The sequence below is a fragment of the Eretmochelys imbricata genome, chromosome 6, assembly GCF_965152235.1.
Source record: "Eretmochelys imbricata isolate rEreImb1 chromosome 6, rEreImb1.hap1, whole genome shotgun sequence".
NCBI lineage: Eukaryota > Metazoa > Chordata > Testudines > Cheloniidae > Eretmochelys > Eretmochelys imbricata.
The window spans coordinates 2,727,121-2,754,383 of NC_135577.1; the positions used below are offsets into that span (position 1 = coordinate 2,727,121).

Below are 27,263 nucleotides of genomic sequence, written 5' to 3' on the forward strand. Positions count from 1 at the left end.
GGAACATAGTGTCTGAGTGAGGTGGAGTACAGACTTCAACAGGTGAGAGCTCTCCCATCGATTTAGCATGCCTTCCCCAGACCTGCCCAATCAAGACCATTTAATGTATCGCAGTAGTCCCGATTGAGCTAGTAGTGTAGATATGGCCTCAGTCTCTCCTGTTGAAGCTGTTGCATTGTGGATAAAAGACGGGAAGAATCACAGGGCCAGAAAGAGAGACTGACTCTATAGACAAGTGGTTCGGGGCACCGACATGCTCAACTTCATGTCTCTGTTCCAACGTTTTTTTAATTAGTTTTCCACCATAGAACAACCTTGAAAGGAGAGATTGAGAGCAACCAAAGACTAGAACAGCACATCACTCAGGGGCTGGGATGCTTTCTGGAAATACAGGAAAGCCAAGTGCACATCTTTGCCAAGCACTGGACAGAACAGGGAATTAAACCTGGATCTCCCACCTCACAGGTGAACAGCCTAACTATTGAGCTAAAAATTACAAAGAGAGGGAGTATCACCACCTCGTACTGGAGGCTGCTTTGCAACCTGCACCTAAATCCTCCTCACCGACACACACATTGTTTTGGGACAAGGCTATTAGGAGACTTTTGTGAATAGTTTCAGGTCAACCCCAATGGCATTGTTTTTTACAATACATTATTAATAAATTTAATAGTGAAAAGTGCAAGGCCATGCATTTGGGGATTAATAACAGGAATTTTTCTTATAAACTGGGGACGCATCACTTGGAAATATCAGAGGAGGAGAAGGACCTTGCCATAAATATAAAGGGAAGGGTAAACTCCTTTAAAATCCCTCCTGGCCAGAGGAAAAATCCTCTCACCTCTAAAGGGTTGAGAAGCAAAAGGTAACCTCGCTGGCGCCTGACCAAAATGACCAATGAGGAGACAAGATACTTTCAAAAGCTGGGAGGAGGGAGAGAAACAAAGGGTCTGGGTCTGTCTGTATGCTGCTTTTGCCAGGGATAGAACAGGAATGGAGTCTTAGAACTTTTAGTAAGTAATCTAGCTAGGTATGTGTTAGATTATGATTTCTTTAAATGGCTGAGAAAGGAACTGTGCTGAATAGAATGACTATTCCTGTCTGTGTGTCTTTTTTGTAACTTAAGGTTTTGCCTAGAGGGATTCTCTATGTTTTGAATCTCATTACCCTGTAAGGTATCTACCATCCTGATTTTACAGAGGGGATTTCTTTACTTCTATTAAAAGTCTTCTTGTACGAAAACTGAATGCTTTTTCATTGTTCTCAGATCGAAGGGTTTGGGTCTGTGGTCACCTATGCAAATTGGTGAGGATTTTTACCAAACCTTTCCCAGGACGTGGGGTGCAAGGGTTGGGAGGATTTTGGGGGAAAAGACGTGTCCAAACTACGTTTCCCAGTAAACCCAGTTAGACTTTGTTGGTGGCAGTGGAGATCAAGGCACAAAGGATAAAATTAATTTGTACCTTGGGGAAGTTTGAACCTAAGCTGGTCAAAGTAAGCTTAGGAGGTTTTCATGCAGGTCCCCACATCTGTACCCTAGAGTTCAGAGTGGGGGAGGAACCTTGCCAGACCTCGTAGTAGTGGTTGACCGCCGGATGACTATGAGCTGCCAAGGTGATATGGCTGTGAAAAAAAGTTAATGCGGTCTTGGGATGCATAAGGCGAGGTATTTCCAGTAGAGATAAGTAGGTGTTAGTACCATTAGACAAGGCACTGGTGAGACTTCATCTGGAATGTTGTGTGCAGTTCTGGTCTTCTAAGTTTAAGAAAGATGAATTCAAAGTGGAACAGGTACAGAGAAGGGCTACTAGGATGATGCGAGGAATGGAAAACTTGTCTTATGAAAGGAGACTCAAGAAGCTTGGCTTGTTTAGCCTAACCAAAACAAGGCTGAGGGGAGATATGATTGCTCTCTATAAATATATCAGAGGGATAAATACTACAGAGGGAGAAGAATTCTTTAAGCTCACTACCAATGTGGACAGAAGAAGAAATGGATATCAACTGGCCAGCAGCAAGCTGAGACTTGAAATTAGACAAAGGTTTCTAACCATCAGAGGAGTGAAGTTCTGGAAGAGCATACTAAGGGAAGCAGTGGGGGCAAAAGACTTATCTGGCTTCAAGACTAAGCTTGATGAGTTTATGGAAGGGAGGATATGATGGGATAGCCTAATTTTGGCAATTAATTGATCTTCAACTCTTAGCGGTAGATATGCCCAATGGCCTGTGATGGGATGTTAGATGGGGTGGGATCTGATCTTACGACAGAGAATTCTTTCCTGGGTGCCTGGCTGGTAGGTCTTGCCCACGTGCTCAGGGTTTAGCTAATCACCATACTTGGGGTCGGGAAGGAATTTTCCTCCAGGGCAGATTGTCACAGTCCTGGGGGGTTTTCACCTTCCTCTGCAGCGTGGGGCATAAGTCAATTGCTGGAGGGTTCTCTGCACCTCCAAGTCTTTCAACCACGATTTGATGACTTCAATAGCTCAGACATAGGTTAGAGGTTTGTTACAGGAATGGGTGGGTGAGATTCTGTGGCCTGCGTTGTACAGGAGGTCAGACTAGACAATCATAATGGTCCCTTCTGACCTTAAAGTCTATGATTCTATGATTAGTCCAGAAGAAATTCACCCATTTCTAGATACTTACAACACTTGGAAATTACTTAAAGAGACTTTTGGAGAGGTGACCAACACATGAAGTGGAATACAGTCACCTCAGTTTTGTATAATATTCAAAAGCCCTCACGGGAGAGAGAGCGATCCAGACCAGCTGATGCTCTGCCCTCTGTGTTCCATTTCACAAGGAAGGCAACAACATTAATGACATGTGCTGTGCACACCTGTAGTCCTGGGAGTAAAGATGCTCCAGGAAGCAAATCTCAAAGTCATCCCAGAAAGCAGCTCCAGAGGTATTCAGAGTAACATTGGTGTGGTTAGCAAACAGGGGAAAGTTCAAATTTCAGTCTGATTTTTCCTGTTCTGAGAAGGTACTGCTTCCGTCCTCAACTGATTGTAAGTGAAGGGAGGAAAAACAAAGAGATACCACCAAGTCATGGGCAAACAAGTCAGTGTCAGAACATTTCAGCCTTTAATTGAAATGACAGTGAGCCATTCACAGGAAGGGAAGTAAAGAATGATCCTTAGAGGAGAAATTTTAACTTTTCTGAACATATTTACCTATCAAAAGAAGGAAAGAGCTTTATGAAGGGAGGGAGAAGAGTGACAGGAAAAGGAGAGAAAAATCGCTTTAATAGGAAGGGGGGAAACTCCCACATCCATTCAGGGAATGTCGATACTAAGGCCATTATATTGAGTCAGCTATGGTGTGCAGCAGCGCCGTAGTGTAGATGCTTTCCACAGTGATGGAAGGGTTTTCCCCTTCGATTTAGTTAATCCACATCCCCGAGAGGCAGTCGCTAGCTGAATGGAAGAATTACGCTGATGGTCAGTGCAAGCTAACTGCCTTGCACAGGGTGTAAAAAGTTTCCCTCCCATTGTGACGGAGCTCTGTTCATCTAATATTTAAGCATAAACCAGGCCTCAGAGAAGCTGCTGTTGGAAGAGACCAGCTGGGAAATCTAGTCCTATCTCCCTACCAGGGCAGCAGAATCCCCTTCGGTTCTTTTTGTTCAAGCAAGTTGGAAATATTGCAGCTCTCCCAGCTTCCCAGTGGAGATTATTGTGTATTCTGACTGAGGTCAGCGTCAGGCTGTGTGTGTGTAGTGGGCAGTCTGTCTCTGTGTGTGCGTTTTTGATGTGCAGTGGGCACTGTGTGTGCTTGTTTGTGTGTGCTTGGTGTGCAGTGGACACTGTGTGTGTGCATGTGGTGGGGGGTACAGTGGAGCTGAATGTCAAGTGTAGGCAGGTGCAAGTCCCTTGCCCTGCTCAGTGCTCAGGCTGACCTCCCCCACCCCCAGTGCAGGGTTTCTTGTGCGATCATAGAATCACAGGACTGGAAGGGACCTCGAGAGGTCATCTATTCCCCTCCCATGCACTCATGACAGTTCTAAGTATAATCTGGACCATCCCTGAGAGGTGTTTGTCTAACCTGCTCTTAAAAATCTCCAGTGATGGAGATCTCACAACCTTCCTGGGCAAATTATTCCAGTACTTAGCCAACCTCACTGTTGGGATGTTTATCCTAATGTCCAATCTAAACGGCCCTTGCTGCAATTGAAGTCCATCGGTTCTTGTCCTATCGTTCACCACCTCTCACATTGTTCTGCAATTTTATTCGTAAACTCTGTGTGACGGGTTGGGTCACAGAAACCCCTTTGGGACTGCCACCTGATGTGCCTAGATTACCTCTGAGCCTGTTTCCCTGCCAGCTTGGGACTTCAGAACCTTACCTTGTTTGAGCCAGACACACTTCCCTGCTGCAAACACAGATCCAAGTCTGAACCACATCCCCCACAAGCTGCAGGCTTAACTGAAAAGACCTTAAGAAGTGCTCCTCTCTCCAGCACTCAGATACCCAGCTCCCAATGGGGTCCAAACCCCAAAGAAATCTGTTTTACTCTTTATAAAGCTTATATAGGATAAACTCATAAATTGTTCAGCCTCTATAACACTGATAGAGAGATATTCACAGCTGTTTGCCCTCCTCCCCCACCCCCCGGTATTCATATATACTCTGAGTTAATTAATAAGTAAAACGTGGTTTTATTAAATACAAAAAGTAGAATTTAAGTGGTTCCATGTAATAACAGACAGAACAAAATGAATTACCAAACAAAATAAAATAAAACATGTAAGGCGAAGCCTACTACAGTGAAAACTAAATGCAGGTAAATCTCAACCTCAAAGATGTTGCAATAAGCCTTTTTTGCAGACGAGACTTCCTCCTAGTGTGGGTCCAGCAATCACTCACACCCCTGTAGTTACTGTCCTTTGTTCCAATTTGTTTCAGGCATCTCCTTGGGGTGGAGGGGCTATCTTTTGTGCCAGCTGAAGACAAAATGGAGGGGTTTCCCCAGGGGCTTTTATATTCTCTCTCTTGTGGGTGGAAACCCCTCTCCTCTGCAGAATCCAGCTCCAAGATGGAGTTTTGGAGTCACATGGGCAAGTCACAAGAAGCTGATCAACTCCTTCAATGAGGCTACTTAAAATGAAACAACTACATTGCCAATCTTCATAATTTCAAATACAAAAATGATACATTCATGCAAATAGGATGAATATCTCCAGTTGATCATAAGCTTTGCAGAGATACGTTACAGGGCATATCTAGCATAAAACATATTCCAGTTGTCTCCTATTTACATGAAGAAGCATATTTCTATGAAGCATTATGGAGTGCAACATCACACTCTGTTTCACGGACTATAAGTTATAGGAAATAGATAAACCCAACAGAAGAATCGGGAGGGAGCTGACCTGCTCGGAGATGTTGTGTAGCAGCATCTGTAGAGATGCTGCAGAGATCTTCAGGGTTAACCACCAGTTTGGGGAATATTCTACTTTTTGCAGCCTGCCCTGAGCAGGGCATTCTCAGTGAGGACTCCCCAGGCACCTGCAGGTCACAGGAGTCAGAGAAGCCAGGAGGAGGATTATGAGCATGACTCCTAGAGGAAGTAGGGGCATAGTGTTTCCTGGGCACAGACCTGGAGTGACAGACTTGGGAGTTTCTGAATACAGAGACTGCTGGTCGTTGGTTGTTTCTACTGGTGTTCAGGGAAGCAGGACGTTGTGTACATTCTTTGTAACCTCCCCCCTCCTCCCACCACATGGATTATACCAAAGAATAGAGCTGACTTTTATCATCAGTTTTTCCTCCTAATACAATCAACCCTGCAATGTTTCACAGGTTGGCAACACTTAGGAGAAGGGGTCACCAACATGCCCCGGAGCACAGATAGTACCAGCCAAACCTGCACACCCTTGGGGGATAATTTCTACTACCATAGTGAAGAAGGAAAGAGTCATCATTGGGCCTGCCATGGATCTTCTTGGCGGGAGGTAATGGCCTTGTGAATCTGCAGCCATGGATCAGTGCATGGGCCCATCCCTGTGGTGACCTCACCCTTTCATGTCAATGGAACACTACTCTCAGTCAGCATTATACTTTTGGTGTTACTGGGATACTTTTTACGTTGGTGGCTGTGACATACCAGGGTCCAACGCAGACTAATCAGCAGCTGTGTCACAACCTTTCAATGCCTTGCTGAAGTGGCTTCCACCGGGGCCACTCACAAACCACCGTCTGGCATGCAAATCACACCCTGAGCATGTGTGTGTAACTACAGCCTGGCCAGGAATAGTTGGGTTACACTCAGGCTCTCACCACCCTTGCTTATATTGTAGGGGGACCACAACAGACTCCCTAGTCTTCGATTTCCCTCCAGAAATGTATGTCCTGTCCTGCCCAGTCGTCTCCTGGACAATAGAAGCTACATTGTCCATTATTTCTTTAATAGCACCAACATGCCTGCAACTTAATTTCTCAGACAAGAATAATAAAGCGAGAATTCAACTTGTGCCTAAGTTAACAAATGATGTGAAAAACAATGCAAAAGTTTCCACACCACAGGCTTTCAGCAGTCTCACTGACCAAACTTCTTAGGTCAGGTCCGCTCCCCCAGTCCAATGGTGGCTTCCTTTATCTCTTCAGGTGTAGTGAGACAGATATCGGTGCCCTGGGATTTCTGTGCCTTCTTTTTAGAGTCCTACCCCCACTTTGAGAAATATTTCCACCTGGTTACCAGAAGACAAAATATCTATGTAGAAGAATATTCCCTGCTGCTTTTTCCTCACCTTTTTTGGGCTTCCTTTCTTTCCCTTCCTGCTTGATGACTCTAGTTACTGTTTAGATACAAAATTAACCTGCGCACACATATCTTTGTTTAAGACAGACCAGTTTGCCAGCCTCCGTTTACAACATGTATTAATAACTTGATACAGTGTAATCTTATAACTTCACATACATGATAAAAATATTATTAATATTTGCTACGAAAGCATGACTATTTCTAGTTCACTCATAGATTTATTTTGCTTCTTAGGGCTGAGCTCTGTGTGCTGATAATATGCACACAAGCGGGATAGTTTTGTGAACTGCAGAAGTCCATAGCATGCTGTGGCCTCCCCCCTGAGCCCCTCTGGTCATCGTGTGGTCTCCATCAAGGAAAATGGGTGAACCTATCTTTCCTACTTTGGGGAGTAACCTAGCAAGGGAAGGCCATAGGATACTATGGTGATTGGCATGCTATAAATAGCTAGATAATCTGGAGTACTCTTATGTGTCTTACAGGTTTTACATTCCACCTGTTGAGGCCAGGACAATAAGGTTACTCTGGAACCAGGAATACCTGAGAAGATATCAGCTACAGCGGCAATCAATTAGTACGTTTCACCTGTATCTAACTTTCTGGTCCTTTGATTCCATAGTTCTACCTAAGGCTGGTTGAAAATTTTTCTTCAGAAGTTTTTCTGATAGGAAATTGGATTTCCCATTTAACTATTTTTTCCAAGAAATGATCTTTTCTCCCGAAATTATAAGCTTTCCATCAAAATACCAAACACCTCTCCTCCCTAAACCATGTCTGTGGGACTCTGGTGATGTTCCAGGGCAATTCAGCAAGAGGAGAGACCATCATGCACCATGGGGGATGTAGTCCAGCCTGGGAGCCTGGCCCATGGAAGAGACTGGTGGTGTGGAGTGTATGAGGAATCCCAGTGGTACTTCCAAGTCAAAATATTAACTTTTCAGCTAAAAGATTTTGGTCTCCACAAAAAACCAAACAAACAACCGTTTGTGGATCAGCTCTTCACAGTACCCAGGTTGCACTGAAAACAACAAGATGAAATATACCCCTAACTTCATACTCTGTAACTCTGGTAGAAATTGCATCAGTTTAATTACACAGTAAGAAAGAGTAGGTCAAATTAATCCCCAGGGCACCAATTAAGCGAGGGTGGCTTTGGTTCACTGAATGCATGAATAAGGTGTTGTGTCTCTCTGAGCTCAGGGATTCCCAGTTGCCTCAGGAATCATGTCCCATAGATCACACATCTTCGTATAAAACATCCTGAATGCTCCAAATTGGCAGTTTCTGTGGACGAGGAAACACCAACACATCTCTCTTTCTCTCTTCTCAGCAGGTACGTGCTATCGTCCTATTTACAGTCACACACACACATACAGACAACCTGGGGATCAGCAGCTATTGAATTCCAGACCTCCAGCATCAAAAGCCTCAGCCCCAACTCCTACCCCTTCAGCTAAAGGAGCGACCTCCTTGGTTGGAAAAAATAGGCAATTACCTAGTCACTGAAGTCAGGGCTTTCCATTATGTCTCTGGGTTTACATAGAGGCTCAAGTAAATGCCAAAAAGCTTAATTAGCACAGTAAGCAACTTTACCCGAAACGGACATGCCAAGCCACAGAGCTCCCCTTGCCCAGAGAGGGTAGAAAGATTGACACTCCTTTACTCTCACCCCTTCTTTAGCTAAGGATTGGATTAGTTTGGATTAGTGAACAGGAGTTTTTGTGTGTGTGTGTGTGGGGGGGCATGATTAACCTGCGTCTCATTGTATTTGCAGAGCGTGTGCATTTTATCAAACACCTGGAATGACCAGCTGTGAACATCTGGCTGTGTGGACTCAGCCCTTCCCTGTGCGGGTACTGATGTCCATTGAGAAACTGATCTCCATTTATCATCACTTACCTCATTACAGAGAAGGGACAGGTTTTCTGCACCATCCACCTGCCCACATCTCTGTAGCAGCCTGATCTCTGTTCAGAGGAGATGGAAGAGGGAAATCACTCGGAGGCGACTGAATTCATTCTCTCAGGACTGACAGATCGTCCGGAGCTGCAGGTCCCCCTGTTTATGGTGTTCCTACTGATTTATGGTATCACCCTGGTGGGAAATGGGGGGATAATCTTCTTAATCATCATTGATCCCCGACTCCACACCCCTATGTACTTTTTCCTCAGTAATTTGTCTTTCTGTGACCTCTGCTATTCCTCAACAATTTCCTTTAAGATGCTGCTGAATTTCTTAGCCGAGAGGAAAAGCATTTCTTACACGGCCTGTGCTGTGCAAATGTATCTCTCTATCCTTTTTGCAGACGTTGAGTGCCTCTTGCTGGCTGTGATGGCGTATGACCGTTATGTGGCCATCTGTAACCCGCTGCTGTATACGGTCACCATGTCCAGGCAGCTTTGTAAACAGCTGGTGGCTGGGGTGTACGCTGTGGGGATTGTGGATTCAATGATATACACGTGTTGCACATTTCGGCTGTCATTCTGCAGCTCCAACATCATCAATCATTTCTTCTGTGATGTCCTCCCATTGTTGGCGCTCTCCTGTTCTGACATCCGCATCAATGAGATTATGACATTTGCTTTCACGAGCTGCATTACAGGGAGCAGCTTTGTGACTGTCCTCCTCTCCTATGTGTATATCATTTCCACCATCCTGCAGATCCGCTCTGCTGAGAGCCGGCACAAAGCCTTCTCCACCTGCTCTTTCCACTTGACTGTGGTGGTCCTGTCTTATGGCACCTTCCTCTTCATGTATTTGCGTCCCACCTCCAGCTATTCCATGGACAGAGACAGAGTGACCTCAGTGTTTTACACGCTGGTGATCCCCATGTTGAACCCCCTCATCTACAGCCTGAGGAACACGGAGGTGAAGGACGCCTTGAGGAAAGCAATGAATAAACTCCTAACGAGCTCTTGAATCTGCATTTCTCATTATTGTATTGTTATTATGATTAATTTGTTTGTATTCCAACAAGGTCTGCGGACCCCAACTGAGATCAGTGGACAAAACAGGGGAAGTATCCCAGGGCCAGAGAGAAAGAATGATTCTATAAGCTGGTGGAAAAGGGGAACCGCCTCGAGGGTGAGATGCTCAACTTCACGTCTCTGTTCCAGTAGTTATTTAATTAGTTATCCACAGTAGAACAACTTTGAAAGGAGAGATTGAGATCAAGCCAGACTAGAACAGCACATCGCGCAGGTGCTGGGATATTTTTTGGAAATGCAGGAAACCCAAGTGCATAGTGTGCTGGGTTCGGTCACAGAGACCCTCATTGGGACTGTCACCTGATGGGCTCAAATTAGCTCTGAGCCCATTTTTCCTGCCAGCCTGGGCCTCCAGAACCCTGCCTTGTTGAGCCAGACAAGCCAGTCTGCTACAACATAGACCAAGTGTCCGGGCTACGCCCACAAAACTGCTCATCTAGACTGAAACCAGCCCAGGAGGATACCTGTCTCCAGCATGCAGACACCCAGCCCCCAGTGGGACCTAACCCCAAATAAATCTGTTTTACTCTGTCATAACCTTATACAGGGTAAAAAGCTAAATGTTCCTCCCCCCATATCACTGATAGAGAGATATGTGCCCCCCCCAGCTAACAATTACTTACACTGAGTTTATAAATAAACAAAAGTGATTTTCTTAAACAGAAAAAGTAGGATTTAAGTGGTTTTAAGTAGTAACAGACAGAACAATGTAAGCCACAAAGCAAAATAAAAAACCCACAAGCAAGGCTAAGATTAATACACTCAGAAATCAGTTCCAAATCTTAACGTCTCACCCCAAGTTGTAACTTCAGGTAAAATCCTTCTCATGTCAGATGCCTTTTCTGACCTGGGTCCAGCCTGGCCTCACCCACCTCTGTGGTTGCAGTCCTTTTGTTTCCAGGTGCCTTCAGGTATCTCTCTGTGGTGGGGAGGCTGTCTCTTAAGCCAGCTGAAGACACTCATTGTTTGCTTCCCCCACTTTATATAGAACTTCCCTAAGGCCAGACAGACCAGAATAGGTGAAAAGTCTCCAGGAGCAAGCTCTGGGGGCATGGTCCCCTACCAGTGCCAGGAGCGCATACAGACTTTGTTGGACTAATGCCCCTAAAGATGTTGGAGTTGTATTCCATACAGGCTGTGACTTGGCCAGAGGGCTGAGTCACTAGAAACTGCCAGAGAGGGTCACCATAAACGGAGAAGTGAAGACCCAGCTGACCAGAAGGGGGTGCTCATGAGAGGTGGGTTCCATGCCATTATGGTGAAAGAGACAAGATTTTGAGCCACACAGAGTTCTTCTTCAAAAGGCTCAAAAGCTTGTCTATCAACAGAAGTTGGTCCAATAAAAGATATCACCTCATCCACCTTGTCTCTCTAATATCCTGGGACTGACATGGCCACACTGCATGCACCACTGATTCTCTGATGGTCTTCCCAATAGCATGAAAGAATATACTGTTGGTTGTTTTTAGGTCCTTGACTACTTTCTTTTCCAATTCCCTCTGAGCCCTGCTCATGTCCATCTTACACTTTACGTGCTGTTGTGGATGTGCTGTTGGCTTCCTGGGGAGTAGAATTCCATTTGCTGAAGGATACCTGTTTGGCCCAGTTAATTTCCTTGAGTTTTGACATTCGGCCACACTCAGCTGTGTGGTTTCTTTTTTTTTTTTTTTTCTTCCTTCCCATTTCTTGTTTTGTGGTTTGGGGGACAAGTACCATCTAGGAATCTATGATGGCTGCTTGAGTCCTTGCCATGGTTAGTCTAAGTCTTTTAATTTCCTCACTTTTGTCATTAGGCGGTTTTTGACTCGTTGCTTTCTTGTTAAAATACACCTCCATAGAGTTGCTCTCACAGTGGTAGGATGCTGATCTTAACTTTGTTGAAGTTACTGTTCTTTGTCATTTGCAAGCTATCAGTGATGTTTTTATGATTTCTTCCACATCATTGCCCAGTGGGTGGCAAGAGGCGTAGGTGGAGGGAGACTGGCAGGAACAAGGGTGAGGGGCCCAGCTAAAGGGGTGCAGGCTGGATGGGGAAGGGGAGAAGAAGCTTCAGCAGCCTGATTGAACAACCTAGTGAGGAGGGCTTTAAAGTAAGTTTGAAGGGGACAGGAGACCAAAGCACACAGGTAAGTCAAACACATGGAGACCTGGGAGAAGGGTCAGAACTTGGGGGGAGCATGGGCTGTAATAGCAAGGATCAACAAGAGACAAGACAGAACTGGGTGGGGGGAATCAAATCAGTATCTTAAATATCTGTATACTTGTAATAAATATAATGGGAAGGGTAAACCCCCTTAAAATCCCTCCTGGCCAGAGGAAAAATCCTCTCACCTGTAAAGGGTTAAGAAGCTAAAGGTAATCTCGCTGGCACCTGACCAAAATGACCAATGAGGAGACAAGATGCTTTCAAAAGCTGGGAGGAGGGAGAAAAACAAATGGGCTGTGTCTGTCTGTGTGATGCTTTTGCCGGAGACAGAACAGGAATGGAGTCTTAGAACTTCTAGTAAGTAATCTAGCTAGGTATGTGTTAGATTATGATTTCTTTAAATGGCTGAGAAAATAGCTGTGCTGAATAGAATGACTATTCCTGTCTGTGTGTCTTTTTCGTAACTTAAGGTTTTGCCTAGAGGGATTCTCTATGTTTTGAATCTAATTACCCTGTAAGGTATTTAACATCCTGATTTTACAGAGATGATTTTTTTTACTTCTATTAAAAGTCTTCTTGTAAGGAAACTGAATGTTTTTTCATTGTTCTAAGATCCAAGGGTTTGGGTCTGTGGTCACCTGTGCAAATAGGTGAGGATTTTTACCAAACCTTTCCCAGGAAGTGGGGTGCAAGGGTTGGGAGGATTTTGGGGGGAAAGATGTGTCCAAACTCCATTTTTTCAGGAACCCAGATAAAGTTTGGTGGTGGCAGTGGAAATCCAGGGCAAAGGGTAAAATTAATTTGTACCTTGGGGAAGTTTTAACCTAAGCTGGTAAAAGTAAGCTTAAGAGGATTTCATGTAGGTTCCCACATCTGTACCCTAGAGTTCAGAGTGGGGTAGGAACCTTGACAATACTAAGGCAAGAAGTTTGGGGAATACGCAGGAAGAACTCATAATGCTGGTCAATGGACACAACAATGACACAGCTGGCATCACAGAGACCTGGTGGGACAATACGCACAATTGAAATATTGGTATAGATGGGTACATCTTGCTGAGGAAGGGTAGGCGGGAAAAAAGGGAGGAGGTGTTGCCTTATATATTAAGAATGTGAACATTTGGTCTGAGGTTGAGATGGAATAGGAGACAGACTTGTTGAAAGTCTCTGGGTAAGGATAAAAGGGGTACAAAATAAAGGTGATGTCATAGTAGGGGGTCTACTACAGATCACCTAATCATGAAGAAGAGGTGGATGAGGAGTTTTTCAAACAACTAACAAAAAGATCCAAAGCCCAAGACTTGGTGCTAATGGGGGATTTCAACTACCCAGACATCTGTTGGGAAAATAACACCGCAGGGCACAGATTATCCAACAAGTTCTTGGACTGAATTGGAGACAATTTTTTGTTCCAGAAGGTGGAGAAAGCTACTTGGGGAGAAGCTGTTCTAGACTTGATTTTGACAAACAAGGAGGAAGTGGTTGAGAATTTGAAAGTGGACGGCAGCTTGGGGGAAACTGATCATGAAGTGGAAGTGGAAGGCAGCTTGTGGGGAGGGATAGCTCAGTGGTTTGAGCATTGGCCTGCTAAACCCAGGATTTTGAGTTCAATCCTTGAGGGGGCCATTTCGGGATCTGGGGCAAAAATTGAGCAGGGGGTTGGACTAGATGACCTCCTGTGGTCCCTTCCAACCCTGATATTCGATGATTCTATGAAATGATAGAGTTCATGATTCTAAGGAATGGTAGGAGGGAAAACAGCAAAATAAAGACAAAGGATTTCAAGAAGGCAGACTTGAGGAAGCTCAGGGAGTCGGTAGGTAAGATCTCATGGGAAGCAAGTCTAAGGGGAAAAACAATAGAAGACAGTTGACAGTTTTTCAGAGAGACATTATTAAGGGCACAAGAGCAAACTATTCACTTCTATAGGAAAGACAGGAAGTATGGCAAGAAACCACCCTGGCTCAACCAGGAGATCTCCAATGACCTAAAAATAAAAAAAGAGTCCTACATAAAAGTAGAATCAAGGTCAAATTAGAAGGGATGAATATAAACAAATAAAACATGTATGTAGGGGCAAAATTAGAAAGGCCAAGGCACAACAGGAGATCAAACGAGATAGAGACATAAAGGGTAACAACAAAACATTCTACAAATACATTAGAAGCAAGAGGAAGACCAAGGAGACGGTAGGTCCATTACTAAATGAAGAGGGGAACACAATAACAGAAAATGTGGAAATGGCAGAGGTGCTAAATGACTTCTTTGTTTCAATTTTCACCAAGAAGGTTGCCATAGAGAATGCCAGTGAAAATGGGGTAGGCTCAGATGCTAAACTAGGGAAAGAAGAAGTTAAAAGTTACTTGGACAAGTTAGATGTCGTCAAGTCACCAGGGCCTTATGAAATGCATCCTAGAATACTCAAGAAACTGGCTGAGGAGATATCTGAGCCATTAACTATTAGCTTTGAAAAGTCCTGGAAGACAGGGGAGATTCCAGGAAGCTGGAAGAGAGCACATAGAGTGTCTATCTATAAAAAGGGAAATAAAGGCAACCCAGGCAATTAAAGACCAGACAGTTTAACTTTGGTACCAGGTAAGGTAATGGAGCAAATAATTAAGGAATCAATTTGCAAACATCTAGAAGGTAATAAGGTGATAAGTGACAGTCAGCATGGATTTGTGAAGAAGAAATCATGTCAAACCAACCTGATAGCTTTCTTTGACAGGGCAAGAAGCCTTGTGGATAGGGGGAATGAGGTATATGTGGTATATCTAGACTTTAGTAAGGCTTTTGATACAATCTCACATGACCTTCTCATCAAGAAACGAGGGAAATACAACCTAGATGGAGCTACTCTAAAGTGGGTGCATAACTGGTTGGGAAACCGCTCCCAGAGAGGAGTTATCAATGGTTCACAGTCATGCTGGAAGGGCATAACAAGTGAGGTTCCGCAGGGATCAGTTGTGGGACTGCTTCTTTTCAATGTCTTCATCAGCGATTTAGATCATGGCATAGAGAGTACCCTTATTAAGTTTGTGGATGATACCTAACTGGGAGGGCCTGCAAGTGCTTTGAAGGATAGGATTATAATACAAAATGATCTGTACAAACTGGAGAAATTATCTGAAGTAAATAGGATTACATTCAATCAAGACAAATGTAAAGTACTCCACTGAGGAAGGAACACTCAGATGGACACAAACAGAACGGGAAATGACTGCCTAGGAAGAAGTACTGCAGAAAGGGATCAAAGGGTCCTAGTGGACCACAAGCTAAATATGAGTCAACAGCGTAACGCTGTTGCAAAAAAGCAAACATCATTCTGAGATGCATTAGTAGGAGTGTGGTAAGCAAGACACAAGAAATAATTCTTCCACTCTACTCCTCGCTGATTAGGCCTGAACTGGAGTACTGTGTCCAGTTCTGTGTGCCACATTTCAGGAAAGATAGGGAGAAATTGGAGAGAGTCCAGAGAAGAGCAACAAGGATGATTAGGGGGTCTGGAAAACATGAGCTATGAGGGAAGATTGAAAGAACTGGGTTTGTCTAGTCTGGCAAAAGGAAGACAGAGAGGGGACATGATAACCGTTTTGAAGTACCTAAAAGGTTATTACAAAGAGGAGGGAGAAAATTTGTTCTCCTTTCCCTCTGATGATAGGGCAAGAAGCAATGGGCTTAAATTGCAGCAAGGGAGGTTTAGGTTGGACATTCGGAAAAACTTCCCAACCGTCAGGGTGCTTAAGCACTGGAATCAATTGCCTGGGGAGATTGTGGAATCTCCATCACTGGAGATTTTTAAGATTAGGTTAGACAAACACCTATCAGGGATGTTCTAGATGGTGCTGGTCCTGTCATGAGTGCGGGGGGCGGGACTTGATGACTTCTTGAGGTCCCTTCCAGTTTTATGATTCTATGAAAGTGTTGACTGTTATATTATCATAATCTAACATGAGCTGTCCCAATATGAAATACCCTGACAATTATGCACCACTACGATGAAAATAATAAAAGTATCATAAAAATGAAAATAAAGTAGAAAACATTTCAAAACAAAAAGTTGTCATTTTTTTTTCTGAAATTAAATGTTCTGATGTCTTTTCATGGGAATTTTCACTGAAAGAGATATTATTTCATGAAAAAAAAATCATTTAAATTGATATGACATTGTGGGACAGTAAACTTTTAAGAACAATTTTCCTACCAGCCCCACTGTCAACCTTTTGGATGCACATGAGCATGTTATGTACTCTGTGGCCTTGCTAAAATATACCAAAACCAGACAGAGCACTTATGGAACAATGGGCCAAATGCTTGATTCCTAGTCACGTGCAGCTGTGTTCCAGCATTGTCAGAACAAATCATGGCAAAAGATGGAATCTCCATCTTTTATTTTTACAATCCAGCAGAGCTTTAAAATCCTGGAGGTTGCAGGTTCCTTTAAGAATTTCCTTTCATTGTAGGTAACTTAGTAACTTTTGAAGTAGGACTCGGGTCTGATGATAACTTTTTTTTTTTTTTTTAATAATCTTGTTCTTATCCCAGATAAACACCAACACAGGGATGCCATGGTAACATCCGGAGATACTTAGCATAGGTCCAGTGGGCATAATTAAAACTTCTTTGGGGAAAAAGAAAAGTTCTGTAATGACGCAAGTTGAAAACTAAATTTTCCTGTTAGACACACTTAATTACTTAGCTACAAGGTGAGAATATGCCATGCACAATAACAATTAGGGGAATCTCCAGACACTGAAGTAAACGTGGAACAAAAGAATTACAGACACTGGTTTGCTTCACTCACATTAGCCCAGCTCCCATGCCTGGTCTAATAGTTAAAACAAAGCAAAAATAAAAAATGGATTGATGAATATATCGACAACCAAAGCAAGAACTTTGGGTCACTCTGATCTATTGAGTTCTGTTGTTTGTTTTGTGTGGTTTCAACACTGGTGTGTTCATGAAAGTGTTTACAAACCCCAAACTTTTCACAGCTATTATTGCAAATTCTTCTGAAAATTGGTCCCAGAAAGAGCCCTTTCCCCCCTTTCATTATTCTCCAGGTGAAAAATGTCATCCCTTCAAGCGGGGAGTAGGAAGTATATTATATGGCTTGGGTGTCTTGTCTCACAAAAGAACAAATAGGAAAGTCTAAATAGTCAAGATGAGCAGCTTGTGAACAAACCATACGTTAACATCATTAGGCCCAGCTACTGTCCAAATACTTAGAAATACCAAATCCATTCAAAGGAAATAAGGTTCATTTGAGAAATGATTTGTTCAGCAAAAACGGAGTCTAATTCCCAGGGAATACTGTTTTAAAGGAATAGTTTGGCTTTGCCATGTGCCCGATCTGAGAGAAGTGTCAGAGTCTTGGTTTTGTGTCATTCCAGCTAGGCTAACATCACAGGTCTCTTACTATGGATCAGTGCAGGACTGGCTCCATCAGCCGGTAAGTGAGGGTGTGGGTGTTTATCCCCACTCCCAATACATATCTTGCACAGGTGAACAAAGGGCAGCCACTTGCGAAATCTGTGTGGCCTTTGATCCAGGTCCCAGTGAAATCAGTGGGAACCTTTCACAGGCTTTCACCCTAGGAACACAGCACCACTGGTACTGCTAGACTTCCCAAAGTTTCTGGGTTTCTCTTCCACACTAGTGGGGGTCCCACACTGAACATGGGGTGGAATACAAGCGGCATCCTGGAATGTAAGCAGCAGTGGCCAGGTCACCAGGCTTTTCCTCCCAACTCTAATCATCTAGTGCAGCCAGGGTATCTTTGAGAACTAATACTGGGTGAAATCTCATTGCCCCGGTTTTGTCACAGGCCTGGCCCTGTGTCACAGTTGTCAAAATATCATCTGGAGCAGAAATCCAAAGGTTCAGTCCTGTATACCAAGGATTAACACAAAAACACTGAAATCGACAAGGTGATTTTCCATTGATTTTGTTGGACACTGGGTCAGGTCTTAACTGAAGACAACTAATGGCTGTTCACGCACAACGGATATTGGCCTTTGAAGAATCATTCTAGACAGGACCTTTGTGATTAGTCCCAATTTAGGTCAAGTCTTTATGTCTCTCTAACAATAGAGACCTAACCAGAAGAACTATAAGGGTCATGATGTAGCCTAGATCATACTCTCCCAACCAAGCCATGAACAGAGATTTGGAGCTGTGCTAAAGCAATGCTTCAGCCATCTCTTTCTGGCCTCAGGGAAAAGGGAGCAGGAATGAGGGGTTGGGCCAGAGACCTCCCAGTCAATGAGCAAGAAACACAAAGTAGATGGAGAGGTACACAGGCTCCTGTGCTCCAGAAATTTGGCTTGTGATGGAGAAACGAAGGGCAGAGACGGGCTCCCCAATACAGACAATTAGCCCCTCTTCTGCCCCTCACTCTGTTCTTTCAATTTCCCACATCACTAACAACCCTGATCCATCCGTATCTTCAGACACCTAGAAGAAGTCAGGGAACAACTCTGTCCTCAATGTCTGGCCAACACCCTCCTACTATTGCCACATTAAAGAAATCCAGGGAAAATTGTACAAGAAAAAATGTTCAAAGGGTCTTAAGTTAGGTGTGACATCCCTATAATGTAGCCTCTAAAGCAGACACAATATCTGTTTTTCGGACTTGTCATTTCATTTGAACTAAGCGGGAGTCTGGTGGCACCTTAAAGACTCGCAGATTTATTTGGGCATAAGCTTTTGTGGGTAAAAAATCCCACTTCTTATGCATCTGAAGAAGTGGGTTTTTTTCCCATGAAAGTGGGGAAAAAGTGGGGTGAAAAGCAAGATCGAGCCCCAGCTTCACACCCCCATGTGCTTCTTCCTCAGTCACTTGTCCTTCTGTGACCTCTGCTACTCTTCCGCCATCATTCCCAAGATGTTGCTCAGCTTCTTAAGAGAGAACAAGGCCTTTCCTTTGCTGGATGTGCGGCACAGTCTTATGTGTTTGCATGATGGCTCAGACCACAACAACAGTACTTCTGCAGGCAAGCAAACAAACCCCACCCGAACAGGATAATACAGCAAGAATTTTGTTCAGTTTTACATTTTTCCCACTAGGTGGCGATAGCACCTTCTACCCTGCTAATACTTTGCAGTATTGCTGTAGCCATGTTATTCCTAGGGGGGATTGCAGCCGATCTGAAATCACGCCATACACTGCCCGGCGTGGAGACCAAGACTGTAAAGAGTGCCGAGTGCCTTAAATTGTTGGGGTGCTCAGCTTGAGACAGCTTGAGGAGGATCCTGGGAACTACAGGCCAGTCAGCCCCACCTCGGTCCCTGGAAAATCATGGAGCAGGTCCTCAAGGAATCAATTCTGAAGCACTTAGAGGAGAGGAAAGTGAGCAGGAACAGTCAGCATGGATTCACCAAGAGCAAGTCATGCCTGACTAATCTAATTGCCTTCTATGAGGAGGTAACTGGCTCTGTGGATGAAGGGAATGCAGTGGACATGTTGTTCCTAGACTTTAGCAAAGCTTTTGACCCAGTCTCCCACAGTATTCTTGCCAGCAAGTTCAAGAAGTATGGGCTGGATGAATGGACTATAAGGTGGATAGAAAGCTGGCTAGATTGTCGGGCTCAACGGGTAGTGATCAATGGCTCCATGTCTAGTTGGCAGCCGATATCAAGTGGAGTGCCCCAAGGGTCGGTCCTGGGGCGGGTTTTGTTCAATATCTTCATAAAAGATCTGGAGAATGGTGTGGATTGCACCCTCAGCAAGTTTGCAGATGACACTAAACTGGGAGGAGAGGGAGATATCCTGGAGGGTAGGGATAGGATCCAGAGGGATCTAGACAAATTGGAGGATTGGGCCAAAAGAAATCTGATGAGGTTCAACAAGGACAAATGCAGAGTCCTGCACTTAGGATGGAAGAATCCAATCCACCACTACAGACTAGGGACCGAAAAGCTCAGTAGCAATTCTGCAGAAAAGGACCCAGAGGTTACAGTGGACGAGAAGCTGGATATGAGTCAACAGTGTGCCCTTGTTGCTAAGAAGGCCAATGGCATTTTGGGATGTATAAGTAGGGGTATTGCCAGCAGATCGAGGGATGTGATCGTTCCCCTCTATTCGACATTGGTGAGGCCTCATCTGCAGTACTGTGTCCAGTTTTGGGCCCCACACTACAAGAAGGATGTGGACAAACTGGAAAGAGTCCAGCAGAGGGCAACAAAAATGATGAGGGGACTGGAACACATGAGTTATGAGGAGAGGCTGCGGGAACTGGGGATGTTTAGTCTGCAGAAGAGAAGAATGAGGGGGGATTTGAAAGCTGCTTTCAACTCCCTGAAAGGGGGTTCCAAAGAGGATGGTTCTAGACTGTTCTCAGTGGTAGCAGATGACAGAAGAAGGAGTAATGGTCTCAAGTTGCAGTGGGGGAGATTTAGGTTGGATATTAGGAAAAACTTTTTCACTAGGAGGGTTGTGAAGCACTGGAATGCGTTACCTAGGGAGGTGGTGGAATCTCCTTCCTTCGAAGTTTTTAAGTTCAGGCTTGAGAAAGCCCTGGCTGGATGATTTAATTGGGGATCGGTCCTGCTTTGAGCAGGGGGTTGGACTAGATGACGTCCTGAGGTCCCTTCCAACCCTGATATTCTATGATTCTATGATTCTGTGATAAAAGGGCTGGTTTTCAGAACATGCTTGACCACTCTCCCAGGCACTGTGAGGGCATCTCATGTTCCATACCCCAAAAGGGAGACATCCAAATGATCTAATTTGAAAATCGTTACCAGAGTGTTTAATTACACAATATGCAGTGGAAACCCTTGGGCATCTCAGACTTGATTTGCAGCAGCAGTGTAGATGTGCCCAGTCTCATTAGAGCGTTCATTGCATCTGGCAGGTAGTAAATTTCCTAGTACAGATAAGATCCACGAGTCAAGCTTTCTCAGGCAGACCCCACTGTACAGCCTGATTTGGATATCCCTTATCCTGCTCTAGGTCAGGAGCAACTCCTGTGAAATCAAAGGAGTAACAAGGGATGCAATGAGAGGTTAGACAAACACCTGTCAAGATGGACCTCTCCCTCCACTCTCATGTTCTTCTTCCTGTGTCACCATTGTGAATGAGGTCCCAATCAGCTAACTGGACCTGGATGCACTTTTTACCACTGTGCTCTGTGGCAGGCTTCCACATAGCAAGCCCCCTAGTCCAGCCTAGCAAAGAGCTGCAATTCTTTGGTGGCATTGATTCATCACTTACATCCACTGCTCGTAGATGGTTTTATGACTGGCGGTTGATTTTCTACTTAGTCCCCATTGTAGCTCGCTAAGAACCCAATGCTGCAAGCAGACATGCTTAATTTGAAGCTCATGCTGATGACTCCAGGGTTTTCTTTAGGCTAGAAAATAGGTAGTGATCATTTCTGGCTATGGGGGGTCCTTCAGGGAGTTCACAATGCAATTAGGCAGCTCTAGTATTTTGGATATCAATCAAAGATTCATAACTAGAACTGGTGTGAGAACTGCTAAGCTGGGTGTGTGCAGGCGTAGGTTGATTAACACCTGGAGCTGAGATTCCCCCAGGATGCATTGCTTCCTGCTGTTCTGGTCCCAGAGCTCAGTGCGGTTCTTGCCTTGGAATCTCTGTTCTCCATTCCGTGTGCTAATGGAGATGCCTCCCTGTCCCATCTTTGATGCAGATGAGGCCTGGGGGAGTTGCCTTAATCCTGTCCCCCTTGTCAGGAGGGGTTTAGGTGTGTCTCCCACTGCCTTCTATTGCTTCCTGTAAGTCTTTCTTCTGATCAGTTTTGGTTCAAGCAGAGGCTGGTGGGAGGGAGTGTCCCTCATGAGTCAGACAGGCTGGATACTGCGCCCCGGTTCCCCAAGAACACAGAGCTGACTGGTATCGGGCAGGGCCATTGTTTAATGCTATTTTTTCTTACATCTGCTAAATTAATAGGGCTTTAGCCAGGCACCTTGGTGGCCTCCAATCCTGGGGCGGGCCTATGGCTCAGTTCAGCCCTCCCATTACAACTTAGGGCAGCCTCGGAGCTGCAGTGAGTCACAGTGGATCGACAGCCCCTCAGCAGCTGGGGATCCCTAGTGGTGCTATCACCACCTAGAGGGAAAGATGTAAAACGGAATAGAATTCTTGCTCTTTGCCAGAATAATGAATATCATCCCATGAGGGTTGGTTGGTTTGTGTATTTAAATACTATTGTTTTGGGATGAGGCTGTAGTGTGCTGGGGAAAGCTCAACAGAGCACAAGACCACACTGTTCACACCCCCTTTTCTCTGGCCCCACCCCTAAACTGGCAACCGGCTAGAGCTAATGGTGCAGATATGGCTACCCCTTCTCTATGTTACCCAGCAACTCACCCATGGCAGGGGACTTCTCAACTTGGTGACTGGGTTGGCTTTGTGCCCCCTTCGTGCTACCAGCCTGATGCATGGGAGGAATAAAGGGGGGAAGGATTTGGATCATCCTGGAAAATCATATGAAGTGCAAGGTAACATCCCACAGTGGAAAGGAGGGTGTCTGTCCTTCTGAGAGTACAAGAGACAGAGCTTTCCCCAATTCCACCCTCACCCCACACCTCACATTCATAAGTGGTTGAGGGACTTATTTCTCTTTCCACCATGAGACATTCATTCACCATAAGAGGACTTCTCTGAAGACATGCTGCACCATTAGCAAATTCAGACTGAAAATAAGGCACCCATTTTAAGAGTGAAGGTAATTAAACACTGGAACAATTTACCAAGGGTCGTGGTGGATTCTCCTTGAAGGACGATTTTTAAATCAAGCTTGGTGGTATTTCTAAAAAAAATCAGCTCTCGGAATGATTTGGGGGCAGTTCTGTGGCCTACGTTGTACAGGTAGTCAGACTAGATGATGCCAAAGTCCCATCTGGCCTGAAAATCTATGAATCTAGGTTCTGAGAGAGCCTTGCCCTCCTGTGTGACATCACTAGAAGGCCGGGGATCATCCTAGAATCATGGAATATTAAGGTTGGAAGAGACCTCAGGAGGTCATCTTGTCCAATCCCCTACTCAAAGCGGGACCAACACCAACTAAATCAAGAATGCACATTCTGTCTTCCTTAGCTTGACCAGGGACAGGGGACTGCTGCAAGGACATTCTCCATGGGAGTGATTGTTCAGTAAAGGCCCATCTGACCTACAGAAATAAGCAAGTTGTGCGCTCTGCAGGAAGAGAGTTCAACTTTGCCATGCTCTTGAGCTAATGGTGTTCTAACGGAGTCTTGTCACAAGACTAAAGCTCTTGACTTACGAGGAGAGGCTGAGAGAACTGGGGTTATTTAGTCTGCAGAAGAGAAGAATGAGCGGGGATTTGATAGCAGCCTTCAATTACCTGAAGGGGGTTCCAAAGAGGATGGAGCTTGGCTGTTCTCAGTGGTGGCAGATAACAGAACAAGAAGCAATGGTTTCAAGTTGCAGTGGGGGAGGTCTAGGCTGGATGTTAGGAAAGTCTATTTGATTAGGAGGGTGGGGAAGCACTGAAATGGGTTCCCGAGGGAGGTGCTGGAATCTCCATCCTTAGAGGTTTTTAAGGCCCAGCTTGAGAAAGCCCTGGCTGGGATGGGATGATTTAGTTGGGGTTGGTCCTGCTTTGAGCAGTGGATTGGACTGGATGACCTTCTGAGGTCTCTTCCAACCCTAATCTTCTTTGATTCTATGCACTTATGTTATTGGACAAGAGAGATTCCCTATGCCAAAGGGCACTGACACTGATGAGCGAGAGCTACAGGAGGAGGTGGGAGTGGTTGAGAACCAGAGGCAGAGGAGGAGGGGGGGAAGGGTGAAGGAGCTGAGAGGAGAACACTGAAGATGGACAAGTTAGAGAAAGAGAGAGGAGTAGGAAGATGGGAAAGGGGATGAATGGAAGGAGATGCAATTCTAGATTTTAACCTTACAATTTGCCCCGAGTATGGGTCAGTGGGTAGCTACACCACCCAAGGAGACCAGAAACAATCACAGTTTCTGTGATGCTTAGTGGGGGAGATTCCTCCCACTCCTTGTCATCTCCCCCACCCGCTTGCTTCCAGAGGGGTCTATTGGGTGAGCAGCCCCTGCCATCTCCATTATGGCCAGAATCCATGACTTGAGCATCATTGAGCAAGGGGCGAGGGGAGAGGCCTTATTCTCCCTTGCTGAGGAAGGACTGTGACAATCTAGCCCTGAGAGAGGGGGCAGGGAGAATGGAAATCACACGAGGAGAAAGTCGCCATGGAAAGACTTAGGGGAAAGCGACGGGGAGATGTGAAAGGGAGGGGAGAGAAGGGAGAATAAAAAATAAGAATAAAGGAGCTGTTGCTGGTTAATATTATTATTCATCAGGGCGCGTGGGGTCAGCGTGGGATAGCAGACCGATTCCCGGGTGTGTTTGCTGTAATTAGAGTCATGGGGTTGGAAGAAGGATGACAACATCATTTTGTAGGACAAGAAGGGATTTGGAGACCCGGACACCTTCCACTGGGGTAACTCCATTGACATCCCATTTTCTCCCTCAATCTCCATTCCTCCCCACGCCCAGGATATTCGTGACACCAACGCCACTTGTCTCCCAGCGCACAGTGAAAGCAGTGGAATGAAACATACCCCTAGCTCTGCCCTGGGTAATGTGCAGACATGGGACCGTTTAATAACAAAAGGAACAAAGAGTGCAACAGATTAAACCCCAGTGTACGAGTTACAGTGGGGGTGGCTTTAGCCGACCCAGTGCGTTTTAATGGTGTGTTGTGCGTCTTGGTGAACCTGATTGCTTCAGGGATCATGTCCCCCAGGTCACCAAGAACAGTGTAAAACCTTCTGAATTCTCCCGAGTAGCAGCTTCTCTTCATGGGGGAAGCAAAGATATATCTCTCTGTCTTCTGCAGGTACATGCATTTGGACTGAATCATGCTTACATACAAATTCAGACACTGTGGTCATCACCCGGGATTGAACCAAGATCTTTGGAAGCCAAAGCATCACATTCTATGCCTTCTGCTAAAGGAAAAAACCCTCATCTTTTGGAGAAAGCAGCAGTTTACAGGTGCCGGGGGCGGGGGTGGTGTGGTGTGTGCATTATGTTATGACTCTGGGATTTCATAGCAAGTAATGCAAAGCCCATTTTCATTTTCTGAACAGGCTTAATGATCACACTAAGTAACCCAGAACTGAAATGGCAGATCCCACCTTGTATGAATTGGGAAGAGCACCGCTTGGCACAAACTCTCACCCCTTGTTTTCAGCCCAACATTCTCATGCAATAGTCAGAAGTCACTGTTTGCTGCTGTGTGTAGGAACAGCCATGCCCATGGGTGGGGCATAGTTAACCCACTGGAATGATCAGCCCTGAACATCTGGCGCTGTGGCCTAAGGCCTTTTCTTGATTCAGCAGGGGAGTCCCCTAAGAAACTAACCTCCATAATTTCTTCCCTTCCTCTCGTTCTAGGAAGGGGATAGAATTCCTGAGCCTCCTGCCTGCCCACGTCACTGCAGCTCCCTGGTCTTGGTTGGGAGGAGATGAAAAAGGGAAATCACTCAACAGTGACCGAGTTTGTTCTCTCAGGACTGACAGATCGTCCGGAGCTTCAGGTCCCTCTCTTTGTGTTGTTCCTAGTGATCTACATTGTCACCTTGGTAGGGAATCTGGGGATGATCGTGTTAATCAAGATTGACTCCCGTCTCCACAGCCCCATGTACTTTTTCCTCGGTCATTTGTCTTTCTCTGATCTCTGCTATTCCTCCATAATTTCCCCTAGGATGCTGCTGAACTTCTTAGCCAAGAGTAAAGGGATTTCGTACAATGCCTGCGCTGTGCAAATGTATTTCTTTGGTACTTTTGGTCATGTAGATTGCCTCCTGCTAGCTGTGATGGCATATGACCGTTATGTGGCCATCTGTAACCCGCTGCTCTATACAGTCACCATGTCCCGATGGCTCTGTCATCAGCTGGTGGCTGGGGTGTATGCCGTGGGTTTGCTGGACTCAGTGGTACACACCGTTTTTACTTTTCGTTTATCATTCTGCAGCTCCAATGCCATCAATCATTTCTTCTGTGATATTCTGCCGGTATTGTCGCTCTCCTGTTCCGACACACGCATGAATGAGATTGTGATGTTTGCCTCGACTGGCTGCGTGGTCGTGAGCAGCATTGTGATCATTCTCCTCTCCTACGCATATATCATTATCACCATCCTGCGGATCCGCTCCGCCGAGGGCAGGCGCAAAGCCTTCTCCACCTGCACCTCCCACCTGACGGCCGTGGCCATGTTCCATGGCTCCCTCCTCTTCATGTATTTCCGACCCTCCACCAGTTACTCCCTGGACACTGACAAAATAGCCTCTGTGTTCTACACGGTGGTGATCCCCATGCTGAACCCCTTGATCTACAGCCTGAGGAACAAGGAGGTGAAAGATGCCCACTGGAAAGTGATGCACAAATTGCTCACTTTCTCTTGATCCTGTTTACTCCATACTGCGTTACTGATTGGGAGGTGGAAGCAGGAGAACTCAGTTCCCGCTCCACTGCAATCTCATTCCTCATCATGCAGGTTATCACTGAGCTTTATTTGGATTGTTTTTTTTTTCTTTTAATGTGTTCCAACAATGTCTGGCAGCCCCAGAAAGGTTCAAGAAGGTTGTGACGCTTTCTGGGGGAATTCAGGATTGTGAGTCACCCTGTCTCTCTCATGTACCAGTGAGCAAGCAACTTGCAGAGGCTAAATTATTTTTGTCAGCTCTCGGACTAGCCAGCTTGTTGACCCTCCTCCATCCCCACCCTCCAACCATTCTCCTCCAAAGCTCAGCCAGCCTTTACTTTGCCTTGCAGGTCACCTCAGTTGCACTCCAACCCTGAAAGCTCCTTGAAACATGTTTCCTGGCAGTATCCAGCCCCTATCCCTGGGCTGTCACCGAAATGACTGAGTCCACTGTCTTCAGAGAGATAGTGTACACCCCAGCCTGCTCAATCAGCTGAGGATTCGCGCTTTAATATATTACACTGAGATGAACTGAGAGTCAAACCAAGAATACCTTTTCTAAAAATGAGCAGAGGTTTAAGCAAAGATAATAGAAACAGAAAATGGTTCCAAATGAAAGAAAAAGTACAGTACATTTTCTCCTGACTAAAACTCAACAGGCTGCAATCCTTATCTGAGGGCTTATCTCCACTACTAGGTGGGTCGATGCTGCAGCGATCGATCCACACCAAACGCACTCCCGTAGACTCTGGTACTCCATCAGAACGAGAAGAGTAAGGGGAGTTGACGGGGGAGTTTCTCCCTTTGACCCCCTGGTGTGGACCCTGTGGTAAGTAGATCTAAACTACTTCAACTTGAGTTACGCTGCTAACATAACTCAAATTGTGTAGCTAAGCTTGACTTTTCCCTGGAGC

At 45.3% G+C, this 27,263-nt stretch overlaps 2 protein-coding genes across 4 annotated transcripts; both read left to right on the forward strand.

Moving 5' to 3' along the window:
* The first annotated feature begins 1,057 nt into the window (after positions 1-1,057).
* Positions 1,058-9,688, forward strand: LOC144266646 (olfactory receptor 5G9-like). 2 transcript variants are annotated; one of them, XM_077820097.1, is made up of 2 exons: positions 1,058-1,075; positions 8,759-9,688. In XM_077820097.1, exons 1-2 carry the CDS (start codon positions 1,058-1,060, stop codon positions 9,686-9,688), a joined length of 948 nt encoding a protein of 315 aa, XP_077676223.1. The 2 variants fall into 2 exon arrangements, with proteins under 2 accessions (XP_077676223.1, XP_077676224.1); XM_077820098.1 differs by lacking the exon at positions 1,058-1,075 and having other exon boundaries at positions 8,750-9,688.
* Positions 9,689-17,752: 8,064 nt separating this feature from the next.
* LOC144266314 (olfactory receptor 5G9-like) lies at positions 17,753-26,329 on the forward strand. Of its 2 annotated transcripts, XM_077819763.1 has the most exons (2): positions 17,753-17,791; positions 25,391-26,329. In XM_077819763.1, the coding sequence occupies exon 2, from the start codon at positions 25,391-25,393 to the stop codon at positions 26,327-26,329; it is 939 nt and encodes a 312-aa protein (XP_077675889.1). In that variant the 5' UTR covers positions 17,753-17,791. The 2 variants fall into 2 exon arrangements, with proteins under 2 accessions (XP_077675889.1, XP_077675888.1); XM_077819762.1 differs by lacking the exon at positions 17,753-17,791.
* The last annotated feature ends 934 nt before the right edge of the window (positions 26,330-27,263 follow it).

Bases quoted from the DNA above. Each gene is read 5' to 3' on its own strand.
- LOC144266314 (XM_077819763.1), top strand. From the start codon at position 25,391: ATGAAAAAGGGAAATCACTCAACAGTGACCGAGTTTGTTCTCTCAGGA.